The sequence below is a fragment of the Chelonia mydas genome, chromosome 13 (assembly GCF_015237465.2).
Source record: "Chelonia mydas isolate rCheMyd1 chromosome 13, rCheMyd1.pri.v2, whole genome shotgun sequence".
Taxonomy (NCBI): domain Eukaryota; kingdom Metazoa; phylum Chordata; order Testudines; family Cheloniidae; genus Chelonia; species Chelonia mydas.
Window position 1 is genome coordinate 39,380,214 of NC_051253.2, and position 12,912 is coordinate 39,393,125.

Here is a 12,912-nt window from a genome sequence, read left to right on the forward strand (position 1 = left end):
CAGATCACGCTCCCCTTTATGTAGACTCCCAGAATCCATTGAAATTCAATTCCAGTGGTATTTGGGCACCTAAATGCCTGCCTGAGAGCATCCCTTATTGCGGAAGAGGAGGGGGAAGGAAGAGGAGGAGGAGGAGGAGGAGAAGGAGGAGGAAGGTCTGTTTAATCTCTTGGCACCAGTAATGAAGGGGGAGGCAGGTGGAGAATCTTTCAGAAATGGGATTTGGAATTTTACTCACTGAAAAGCCAAATCAGCACAATGGCTGAGCCCGGGATCGTGACCATCCCCCCAGTGTCTCGGCTCTTCTGCAGGGCGCTGCCGCTTTTCTCTCCAGCCAGCCTGGGAGAGAGTCACCCAGGCGGCAGCTCTTCTCCTCCACCTGCAGCCCTGGGCCGAGGGAGGCGAGAGAGCCGGTGTCTGAATGGTGACGGTTAGACATCAGGCAGTGATGTCACAGCTGGAGGTGGGGCCAAGCATGAGCCTCCCCGCCCCTCAATACCTGCCCTGCCGCTGAGCCCACAGGTGCTGGAACTAAGGACGCTGGGGGGAGAGCGGGGACTGCTGCACCCCCTGGCTTGAAGTGGTTTCCATCAGATCCAGGGTTTACAGTTTGGGTCAATGGTTCTCAGCACCCCACTGTACACATTGTTCCAGAGCCCCTGGCTGAGCCCCCCGCATGCCTCACCACGTATGAGGGGGCTGGCAGGAGAACTCGACCACGGGACACCAGAGGCTGGAATAAACTGGGTGCGCCCTGTCTGTGGAGAGCCACGCTGACTGTGCTGCGGTGCCTTCTGGAGGAGAACAGCCCGAACCGCAGCCAGAGCCAGGGCCAGCCGGAAACTGACCCATCATCTCTGTCCCAAGGGAGCTGCACTTCCCAAAAGCTGGGGGCGTTTTCCCCTTCGCTGCCGGTGGATTTTTCCATGGCTGCAAACGGTGGATGATGCCATGTGGTCCAGAGAAGGGACTTTTCCCTGTAAAATTCCATTTCCTAAAGAAAAATTCCCCTCCAGGATTAACCCATTATTTTTAATGTTTGTGGTCATATGTTTTAAGGAGTGTTAAGGGGGAAAGAAAAGCACTAGGGACTCCTGGCCCCACATCTGGTTACATCAGTGTAAACCCACAGTGATGGCCAATAAAGTCACTGTAATTGATAAGCAGTGTGGTCTGGTGGATAACCAGCTGGAATGGGGTTCAGGGCTGCTAGGTTCTATCCCCAGCTGTGTGACCTTGAGAAACCCCCTTCCCTACTTTCAGCCTTTCTCTCTCTTGCCCGTAGAGCTTGTGAACTCTTTCGGAGCAGAGACTTTCTCTGTGTTTATGTACAGCAGCTGGGGATTTGACCCCTTGACTCTAGCTAAGCTATGATTCATTCACACCAGCTGGGGATCTCTGCACCAACATCTCCTCCACCAAGCTGCTTTGCGGAGAATGAGGGTTTTTACACTAAGCCCATCTTGGGTCGTTCTGCCTCCACCCCACACAAGTAGGGGCCTGAGTCCCCCAGCTGGGAGTCTGAGCTCTGCCAAGAGCTGCTTTTCAAATCCTCCAGGTGCTCACCCATGAACCATTCATCAGTGACTGTCTCCCTAGCATTGACAGTCACCAGGCAGCCAGCCCTCTCCAGGGGAGCTGCTGGTACCATCGGAAGGTTTGGTAAGCGCTGGTGTAAGTCCAGGTTACGATGGAGATGTCTCCTTCCCAAGCAACCCATGACTCGGGTCCCTAAACCGACAAGGCCTCACAGCAGGACACTGCAGGGAAATACAATGATAGCATTAGAACGATGTATGTCAGAGTTGTTACAGTGTCTGTTTAACGTAATGTCTGTCTGTCTGCCAGAAGCTGGGAATGGGCAACAGGGGATCAGAATCACTTGCTGATTATCGGTTCGGTTCAGTCCCTCTGGGGCACCGGGCATTGGCTGCTGTCAGAAGACAGGATACTGGGCTAGATGGACCTTTGGTCTGACCTAGTACGGCTATTCTTATGTCTCTCTCCCAGTCTATCTGTGTATCTTTCTTTCTTCTGTTGCCTCTCTCTAATTTCTTAATTCTCCTATCTACCCATGTCCATCTGTCCTTCCTTCTGCACCATCTATCCATACGTCAATCTGTTGTAAAATGCAGTTTCCATATCTTTCTGTCTCTCTCTCTCGCTTTCTCTTGATGCTCTTCTGAAGTCTTGAGAAAAGGAGGTAAAAAATGCCAACAAATGTTCCAAATCACTACAAATAATGAAATAGGACAGTGACAAGTCCAGCTGGCAGCCCCCTCTCTCTTTATGTGTGCAGTAACTCCTAATCATCCTAAACCCCGAGTCAAATGCTGCCTCAGCCATTTCCGGTTCAAAATCCCACAATCGAAGTAGCTGAGTTGGAAGAGGCCAGAGTTTTCTAAGCAGAAACTTGCAGCAGAAGTGAAGAAAGACCCAAAGGCATTTTCAGCCTCATGGCTCTGAGATGAGTGGTGTTACTTTACTGGTACCTGAGACATTCAAAGCACTGAGATACACTGGCTCCCTGTCTCATCTCTGCCTGGGTTTTTGCACCTCAGGCTCATCACCTGACACATAAACCAGGTTGAGGTTCCATATCTGCCTCTGCTTGCTAGGCACCAAGCTGAACTGCCTTCTTGCAGCTCTGCAACCCCAGCCATAGGGACTATTCCAGCGGCCACATCCACGAGTGTGGGAGTGAATTTGATGTGTGTAAGTTTGACTGTATGAGTGAATTTTGTGTGGGTAAGTGGTGTGTAGTTGTGTCCAGAATATACTGGATTATATGTAAAATTTACAGGTCAAATGTCCAGGATGACATGAGGATGTGTGCTGATATTTGACATCTATCTAGTAGAACAGTGGTGGAAAACTGCAGAACAATTTTACACAAATTTTCGGTAGATGTGAACACTGGATGAAAAGGCCTTTAGGTGGCAGCACGTCATTATGAACTTGCTATTTCCTTCCAGACAAGGACAGGTCACACTTTTATTAAATGTTATGTACAAATAAACACACTGGGTCTTCAAAGAGTTCTATTATTTCACTTTTGTTTTTGGGTTATGGGGACCCTTCTACTTTCAATCCATTTTATATTTCCCTGGGATTTGAAAATGCAGGCTGTAACTGTGAAGACTGCCTAAGGGTAGGCAAGGTAAATAATCCCTAAAATTAATAGGGATTGGGCATTCAGGATAGGATTCCAAAGCAGACTAAGAGAGTTAGATGCCCAAATCTCTTTTAATTTCAATGGGATTTGATCATCCTTTGAAAATTCCAGTATCAATATAACTCTGGGAGCTATTTTTTTCAGTTATGCCTAAACTCTTCTTACGATACAGTGGTGTTTGCCCCAATTCAGAGGGGCCAGCACAGATTAAGTCCAGGCACTGGGGGCTGAAGTAAGACTTAAGTGGTGCATAGGCCTTTTTGCTGTTCAACTGAACAATTTCAGCTGTGATTTTCAAAGGATCCATTGGGAGTTAGGCACTTAAATCCCCCTTGAGTTTCAATAGAATGTGGGTGCCGAACACCATGAGGAGCCTGTGACAGTTCCAGCCTTCACAACCAGGGGTTTATTCAGCAGGTTCATGGATTTGTAAGGAAAGGACAATTATGATCATGTGATCTGGTCCCCTGTATCACACAGGCCAGAGAATTTCAGCCACGGCTCCCTATGGCTGAGCTATACTATGTCTTTTAGAAAGAGAAATCCAATCTGGGTTTAAATCATCCAAGTGATGAAGAACCCAGCACCTCATTAGATAGGCTGGTCCAATGGGTAACTGAAACATTCACCCTTGAAAATTTTCACCTTATTTCTAGCCTGCATTTGTCCTGCTTCAGTTTCCAGACACTGGATCTCATTCTGACTTTCTCATGCTTGATTAAAGACTCCTCTGCTTCCAGTAATCTTCTCCCAGTAATGGTCCTTCTGGTCCTTGGGTCACATTCTGCTTTGTCTCCTTCCAACTCTCCCCTTTGTGGTGAATTTCTGAGCACAGTTGTGGTGCAGATTCCCAGAAATCAGTTAGAGGTTTTCATCTCCAGGAAGCCAGCTGCAGCAGTTCCCTTTCCCCCTACACACACACACACACCCCTTTCCTGTCTGTGGTTTCCTTCTAACTTTGCGTGCAGGAGTCAGTTTCTCAGGGAAGGAGAAAGCTGTAGGGGTTTTGTGCAGGGCTCCCTGTTAATCACATCACCGTGTGTCTCTATTGAAAGCACAGAAGTACATGGCTGAGTCCCTCAGCTCCAAACCCGTGATCCTCAAACTGGTGGAGCTTTCGGATTTCTTGAAGTCCACAGAGACTCTCTCCCCAGCCTCGTTCTTCTTTAATCCATCGGAATATTCCCAAAGTGGGAAAACAAGCTTTTCTGCTCCATGTTGTTTGTACCAATACATAGAATAATAGCTAGTGTCTGTTTCGTAAGCGCAGTCCAAGGTCACAGACCCACTCTCCACGCCCGACGCCGCCGTCTGGGTCTGCGTTACCACATCTTCCATGCTGGAGCGTGTTACACAGAGCGGGTGAGGGAGAGGTTAGTCGTAGAATGTTGCCCCTGACTTGATTTATGGAGCGCATCCCTCATTGATTATCCTGATGATGATAATAATCTTCTTCTTCATCGTCATCTTGGATCAGGCACTGACACTTATTTTCTTTGCACAGCACCTACCCCGAGGTGGAAATCATTGGCTGTTGCTGCTGATTAATTATTGGCAAATATTTATTATTTATTAAATATTATTATATAGTATTATTATTTTATTACTAGTCCAACCCCATAATCAGTTTTACTCAGATTCCCAGTGATTTCCATTGGAACTTTTTACCCATGGGAAGAATGGCCCAAGGACTGGGCAGCAATGTGATATTTTCCCATTACATAAGAACGGCCATACCGGGTCAGACCAAAGGTCCATCTAGCCCAGTATCCTGCCTTCCGACAGTGACCAACACCAGGGGCCCCAGAGGGAAAGAACAGAACCGGTTATCACCCAGTGATCCATCCTCTGCATCCAAGGTTTACCAAACTTTCAGGCTGAAATTTTTCAAAGGAGCAGAAGAGAACTAGGTACCCAAAACCTCCCTTTGAAAATCCCTGCCCAGTTCACCCAGTCTCCCCAACCCTCACTTCTAGTCGAGTCTATTCTGGCTCTGAGTTAAGAAGATTCCAATCGTAGAGTCTCTATTTACCAAGTAATACCAAAGCGGTCACAGCCCAGAGTAGGTTTTGTTCCTTCATAATGAAAAGATTTTCCTCCTGTCTCAGTATCACACTTTCTGTCTTCTTCTGCACCAGAAGTCGTGTTAGCTCTCAGGCTGCTGCATGGCCCTCGACATGACAACCGATGTGTCTGTGACTTCTCTGCTGCTGAAAAGCAAAGAGTGTTTCCTGATTGATTGTAGATTGGCAGCAGAGCCAAACTTCCTGGCAGAGTTAACCACTGATTGAGTGACACCACCACCCCACTGGCAGATTGCAGTCAGAACTGGCTAAAAGGGCAGGAACTGGGTGTGCTTTGTTCCAGGTGAGCCTTAAGTGGGCCTGACTGCATAAAGAGCCAGTCAGTTGCAAACCAGCTGAGCAGCGAACAGCAGAGCAGCTAACAAAAGGAGGTTGCCTGGGAGTTCACCTGGGGAGAGCCCACTGAGGCTTACATCTTGCCAGATTCTCTGAGTAATTACTACAACTCCTGAGGAAGCTCGTAGAAGGAAGGTAATATGGATGGGGGGTGTTCAGCTGTTGTGACCTGCACTGGATGTGCCATGTTTGTCTTTCTTCCACAGGACAGAAGCAACTTTGTCTGTACAAAGTGCAAGCTGGTCTCCATACTGGAAGAGAAGGTTCAAGGTCTGGAGCAACAGGTATCGACCCTGCGTTGCATAAGAGAAACTGAAGATTTCCTGGACAGACGTCAGGATAGGCTTCTACGGGCACAAGGTTCTGAAGATTCAGAACAGGCTGCACATCGGGGACAGAAGGATGGTGAAGAAATTTGGCATCATGTGACCTCCAGAAGAAAAAAGGGGAACGTCCATGTACCAGCAGGGCAGATACAGGTAAGTAACCATTTTCATGGTCTCTCCACAGGTACTAATGTGGAGAGTGGACCAGATGATACGTCTGAGGGAAGGGAGCAGAAAGAGACTCCGCCGATTGGAAGGCATGAGATACACTGTCCTAGGGTTGGGGGTTCCACGACCACCACTCCCAAGAGAAGGAGGCGGGTGGTGGTGGTCGGGGACTCTCTCCTCAGGGGGACTGAGTCATCTATCTGCCGCCCTGACCGGGAAAACCGAGAAGTCTGCTGCTTTCCAGGAGCTAAGATTCGCAATGTGACGGAGAGACTGCCGAGACTCATCAAGCCCTCAGATCGCTACCCCTTCCTGCTTCTTCACGTGGGCACCAATGATACTGCCAAGAATGACCTTGAGCAGATCACTGCGGACTACGTGGCTCTGGGAAGAAGGATACAGGAGTTTGAGGCACAAGTGGTGTTCTCGTCCATCCTCCCCGTGGAAGGAAAAGGCCTGGGTAGAGACCGTCGAATCGTGGAAGTCAACGAATGGCTACGCAGGTGGTGTCGGAGAGAAGGCTTTGGATTCTTTGACCATGGGATGGTGTTCCAAGAAGGAGTGCTAGGCAGAGACGGGCTCCACCTAACGAAGAGAGGGAAGAGCATCTTCACAAGCAGGCTGGCTAACCTAGTGTGGAGGGCTTTAAACTAGGTTCACCGGGGGAAGGAGACCAAAGCCCTGAGGTAAGTGGGGAAGTGGGATACCGGGAGGAGGCATGAGCAGGAGCGCGTGAGAGGGGAGGGCTCCTGCCTCATACTGAGAAAGAGGGGCGATCAGCAGGTTACCTCAAGTGCCTATATACAAATGTACGAACCCTGGGAAACAAGCAGCTAGAACTGGAAGTCCTGGCACAGTCAAGGAATTATGATGTGATTGGAATAACAGAGACTTGGTGGGATAACTCACATGCCTGGAGTACTGTCATGGATGGATATAAGCTATTCAGGAAGGACAGGAAGGGCAGAAAAGGTGGGGGAGTTGCACTGTATGTAAGAGAGCAGTATGACAGCTCAGAGCTCAAGAATGAAACTGCAGAAAAACCTGAATTTCTCTGGATTAAGTTTAGAAGTGTGAGCAACAAGGGTGATGTCGTGGTGGGAGTCTACTATAGACCACCAGACCAGGGGGATGAGGTGGACGAGGCTTTCTTCCGGCAACTCGCAGAAGTTACTAGATCGCAGGCCCTGGTTCTCATGGGAGACTTCAATCACCCTGATATCTGCTGGGAGAGCAATACAGCGGTGCACAGACAATCCAGGAAGTTTTTGGAAAATGTAGGGGACAATTTCCTGGTGCAAGTGCTGGAGGAACCAACTAGAGGCAGAGCTCTTCTTGACCTGCTGCTCACAAACCAGGAAGAATTAGTAGGGGAAGCAAAAGTGGATGGGAACCTGGGAGGCAGTGACCATGAAATGGTCGAGTTCAGGATCCTAACACAAGGAAGAAAGGAGAGCAGCAGAATACAGACCCTGGACTTCAGAAAAGCAGACTTTGACTCCCTCAGGGAACTGATGGGCAAGATCCCCTGGGAGAATAACATGAGGGGGAAAGGAGTCCAGGAGAGCTGGCTGTATTTTAAAGAATCCTTATTGAGGTTACAGGGACAAACCATCCCGATGTGTAGAAAGAATAGTAAATATGGCAGGCAACCAGCTTGGCTTAACAGTGAAATCCTTGCTGCTCTTAAATACAAAAAAGAAGCTTACAAGAAGTGGAAGATTGGACAAATGACCAGGGATGAGTATAAAAATATTGCTCGGGCATGCAGGAGTGAAATCAGGAAGGCCAAATCACACCTGGAGTTGCAGCTAGCAAGAGATGTTAAGAGTAACAAGAAGGGTTTCTTCAGGTATGTTAGCAACAAGAAGAATGTCAAGGAAAGGGTGGGCCCCTTACTGAATGAGGGAGGCAACCTCGTGACAGAGGATGTGGAAAAAGCTAATGTACTCAATGCTTTTTTTGCCTCTGTCTTCACGAACAAGGTCAGCTCCCACACTACTGCACTGGGCAGCACAGCATGGGGAGGAGGTGACCAGCCCTCTGTGGAGAAAGAAGTGGTTCGGGACTATTTAGAAAAGCTGGACGAGCACAAGTCCATGGGGCTGGATGCGTTGCATCCGAGAGTGCTAAAGGAGTTGGCGGATGTGATTGCAGAGCCATTGGCCATTATCTTTGAAAACTCATGGCGATCGGGGGAGGTCCCAGATGACTGGAAAAAGGCTAATGTAGTGCCCATCTTTAAAAAAGGGAAGAAGGAGGATCCTGGGAACTACAGGCCAGTCAGCCTCACCTCAGTCCCTGCAAAAATCATGGAGCAGGTCCTCAAGGAATCAATTCTGAAGCACTTAGAGGAGGGGAAAATGATCAGGAACAGTCAGCATGGATTCACCAAGGGCAAGTCATGCCTGACTAATCTAATTGCCTTCTATGATGAGATAACTGGCTCTGTGGATGAAGGGAAAGCAGTGGACATGTTGTTCCTTGACTTTAGCAAAGCTTTTGACACAGTCTCCCACAGTATTCTTGCCAGCAAGTTAAAGAAGTACGGGCTGGATGAATGGACTATAAGGTGGATAGAAAGCTGGCTCGATTGTCGGGCTCAACGGGTAGTGATCAATGGCTCCATGTCTAGTTGGCAGCCAGTATCAAGTGGAGTGCCCCAGGGGTCGGTCCTGGGGCCTGGTTTTGTTCAATATCTTCATAAATGATCTGGAGGATGGTGTGGATTGCACCCTCAGCAAGTTTGCAGATGACACTAAACTGGGAGGAGTGGTAGATACGCTGGAGGGTAGGGATAGGATACAGAGGGACCTAGACAAATAGGAGGATTGGGCCAAAAGAAATCTGAGGAGGTTCAACAAGGACAAGTGCAGAGTCCTGCACTTAGGACGCAAGAATCCAATGCACCGCTACAGACTAGGGACCGAATGGCTCAGCAGCAGTTCTGCAGAAAAGGACCTAGGGGTTACACTGGACGAGAAGTTGGATATGAGTCAACAGTGTCCCCTTGTTGCCAAGAAGGCCAATGGCATTTTGGGATGTATAAGTAGGGGCATTGCCAGCAGATCGAGGGACGTGATCGTTCCCCTCTATTCAACATTGGTGAGGCCTCATCTGGAGTACTGTGTCCAGTTTTGGGCTCCAAACTACAAGAAGGATGTGGAAAAATTGGAAAGAGTCCAGCAGAGGGCAACAAAAATCGTTAGGGGACTGGAACACATGAGTTATGAGGAGAGGCTGAGGGAACTGGGGATGTTTAGTCTTCAGAAGAGAAGAATGAGAGGGGATTTGATAGCTGCTTTCAACTACCTGAAAGGGGGTTCCAAAGAGGATGGCTCTAGACTGTTCTCAGTGGTAGCAGATGACAGAACAAGGAGTAAAGGTCTCAAGTTGCAGTGGGGGAGATTTAGGTTGGATATTAGGAAAAACTTTTTCACTACGAGGGTGGTGAAACACTGGAACGCGTTACCTAGGGAGGTGGTGGAATTTCCTTCCTTAGAAGTTTTTAAGGTGAGGCTTGACAAAGCCCTGGCTGCAATGATTTAGTCGGGGATCGGTCCTTCTTTGAGCAGGGAAGGGGTTGGACTAGATGACCTCCTGAGGTCCCTTCCAACCCTGATATTCTATGATTCTGTGATTCTATGATTCTATGAAAAGGGGGACCCTCCCGCCTGAGCTCCTCCACCTGCCCCCTGCAGAACAGCGCCCCCTAGTGCCACACTGGGGTCAGCACTAGCTCTCAGGGAAGAGAGCCCCATAAAGAGCCCCCACCCTGCTGCCTGCGCACAGCGCCAGCTATCACCCTGCTGGGGCACTGAGGCCAGCCCTGAGTCACCCACACCATCCCATGAATTATCAGGTGTCCCATCCAAATCCGATGTAAAGACTTCAAGGGGTGGAGAATCCCTCACACCCCTAGGCAGGTTGTTCCTATGGTTAACTACCCTCACTGTTAAAAAATGTTTGCCTTTGATCTGGCCTTTGGTCAGGTATCATATATGAAAACGAATTACACATTCAGAGCTGCTGTTGGTACCATTTACTGTCTTTTGATATTATAATAGCACCCGGAAGCCCGATTGAGAGCAGAGCCTTCTTTTGCTGGGCACTGCACGGATATATAGAGACAGTCCCTGCCCTAAGAAACTTACACTCTAAACAGACAGAGAAAGTATTATTCGCCACCTCCATTATACAGATGGGGAACTGAAACTCAGGGAGATTAGGGTTGGATTTTTTTCCAAGGTGCCTATGGGAGTTAAGCATCTAATTCCTATAAAATGCTCTGACAGTCTTGGCTCTGGACCTCCTACGTGACCTTGCACGAGTCAGCTTCTTTGTACCGGCGCCTAGCACCACCAGACCCAATTTATCCATAATAAGAAAGTTTCAAAGGGGATTGGGCAGCGTCATAGGCTGGCCGGCCCTTTGCAGCAAGCTAGCTTCAGCTACCAGCTCTCTCATGACCAGGCAACATAAGGGCTCATTAGTGACCTAATGGGGGTTAATTAGAAAGACTAACACCCCCTCCCCCCAAGCCCCAGTTGCGGTGGTGAGGCAGGCAGGCAGGCAGGCAGGCAGAGCACTATTTAAATAGGGCAGGGCGCTCATTAATGGAGAGACGGTCCTGGAGACAGGTGTGAGGGGAGGCCCTCTGAGGGAAGAGCATGCGGTTGTCAGATTGAGTTACCCATAGACAGTAGGGTAGGTTCCTGTGCGGAGGGGGGGTCCCTGAGATAGGGCCCGAAAGAAGCGAGGACTTCCGGAGCTTAACTGCTGGAGTCCCTGGGGAAGGGAAGCAGCATGGCATTACGCTGGGCAAGAAGAGAGAGAAGAGGAAGCAGGGCCAAGAAGCAGAGGACTTCAGTGCGCCCAGGCAGGGGCAGAAAAGCTGTTTGCACAGTTGCTGAGGACATTAAGTTGCCCCGTTTGTTAGCCCAGAAAGGGGAGTGAACTGCTGAATGACTTGGCTGGAGCCTGGAGACCAGAGAAAACACAGCCAGGAATGGACCCGGCAGCCAAGGAAGTAGCCAGGCGAAGTCCCCTGTCACGCCAGACCCGGACACGAGCGGTGAGGCCTCGGGCATAGAAGCATCGACCGCTCCCTGGGGCTCCTGGGGAAATGCTGCCTTCATGGCCAAGGTCAAAGCGCCTCCGGTAGAGCTGGGAGCCGAAACCACGTATCCTCGGTCCCCTCCCACCGCCCTAACGAGGGAGCCTCCCCTCAACAGGGCTATAAACTCCTGTCCCCGTCTGCCCACGGGGCTCTGTCCCACACCGCCCGGCGCGCCCCCAGCGCCCCGCAGCCCCCTCCCGGGTCCCACCCAGAGTTACTGTACAGGCTACGCTGCCCCCTGTGTCACTGGGTCTCCACGGCGCAGAGGTAGCGGGCGGTGTCCCCCAGCCGGCAGCCGCGGATGTGCAGGGAGCTCCGCTTCGGCCCCGGATCGTGATCCGCAGTGAAATTCGGTTCTTGTGTCTCCCTCCCCTTGCCGTGCAGCATCAGCAGGAAAAGGGGCCGCTCCCCGGGAGCCTGCCGGAACCAGTGTAAACTTTGGATAGCGCTGGAGTAAGTGCAGGTCACGGTGCCATTCTGCCCCTCGGGGACATCCAGCCATTCCGGGCTCTGCTCCACAGAGAGCTGCCCGCTGGCCACTGGGAATAACAGAGACAAGGGGGAACCAAGTCAGAAGCTGCCCCGAGCCACCTGCCCCCGGGAACCGCGGAGTGGGGTGGGAAGAGAGACAGGCTGCGGGGGGACAGACCGACCGATCTCTCCATTTCACTCCCTTCTTCCCCACCACACAGCCAATGAAATCCAGCCCCAGCTCCCTGCTAGTGACCAGCGGTTCGGTCTCCCCAGCCCTTACCCCACAGGTGCATTAGCTGGATAACCCAGGACAGCCCCCGCCGCCTCCCCATCCCTGCGCTGCCTGACACCCCAGGGCGCGGGGACGCTGCTGGGTTCTCCCTGGGGCCGGCAGGTGTGTTGGGGTCTCCTGTGCTGGAGGGATCGGACACGTCCTTCTCCCCCCTCGTGTGCCCAGCCAATCAGCGACCAGCCCCTTCTCTCCCATCACAGCCGTGTGTCCCTGTGCGCAACCTCAGTGTGTTGGTTCCACTGCTAAACGCTGACCCCTAGTGGCCAAATCCGTACCTCAGTCGCAGTAGAGCATCCTCTTGGACCCGCCCCCAGCGTGACAGAAAATCCTTTCAGTTGGGTGATTTCCCCTCACAAAGGAATTGAGTGCAGATCCCAGTGAAATATACCACTTGCTTCACAGTTCTCAAACGATCCTAAGGGAGTTAGGCACCTAGATATCATATTATTTGGGCACCCAATTCTCATAAGATGTTCTGAAAATCACTTCCTCTTTTCCTGGCTCTGCCACTGTCTTCCTCCGCTACCTTGTCTGTACAGTGAGACTGAACCTGGCCGTGGCTTTATCAGCCACCACCGTATAAATTTGAACTAAGAGGTCCATTTCGTAGTGGGCTGGGGGAACCCGACTTCCTTAAGCTCCCTGGGGAAAGCTCGTCTCAATAGCTTGCCCAAGGTCACGCAGAGTTAAGAAAGATTGTATTGAAAGATGCCCAGGCGGATAGAAAGAAAATCCCGTGGGTGGAGGGATAGATACATCTATAGCCCGAGAGCTGGGAATGGGAGATACAGAGCGGGAAACTGACCCCTGGGTTCATGAGACCTACCCCATCCCTTAACCACCAGACCAGCCTCCCCCTCCCCAGGGCTGTAAATCCTTTCCCCCAGCTCTATGAGGCTAGTCCCACACCCCCCGGCGCGCCCCCAGCGCCCCACAGC

At 50.7% G+C, this 12,912-nt stretch overlaps 1 gene segment (V, D, J or C); it reads right to left on the reverse strand.

Annotated features, from left to right (window-relative positions):
- Nucleotides 1-11,319: 11,319 nt before the first annotated feature.
- LOC119567926 lies at nt 11,320-12,864 on the reverse strand. The segment is given in 2 exon segments: nt 11,320-11,747; nt 11,963-12,864. Coding segments are annotated over 2 exon segments (348 nt in total).
- Between the last annotated feature and the right edge of the window lie 48 nt (nt 12,865-12,912).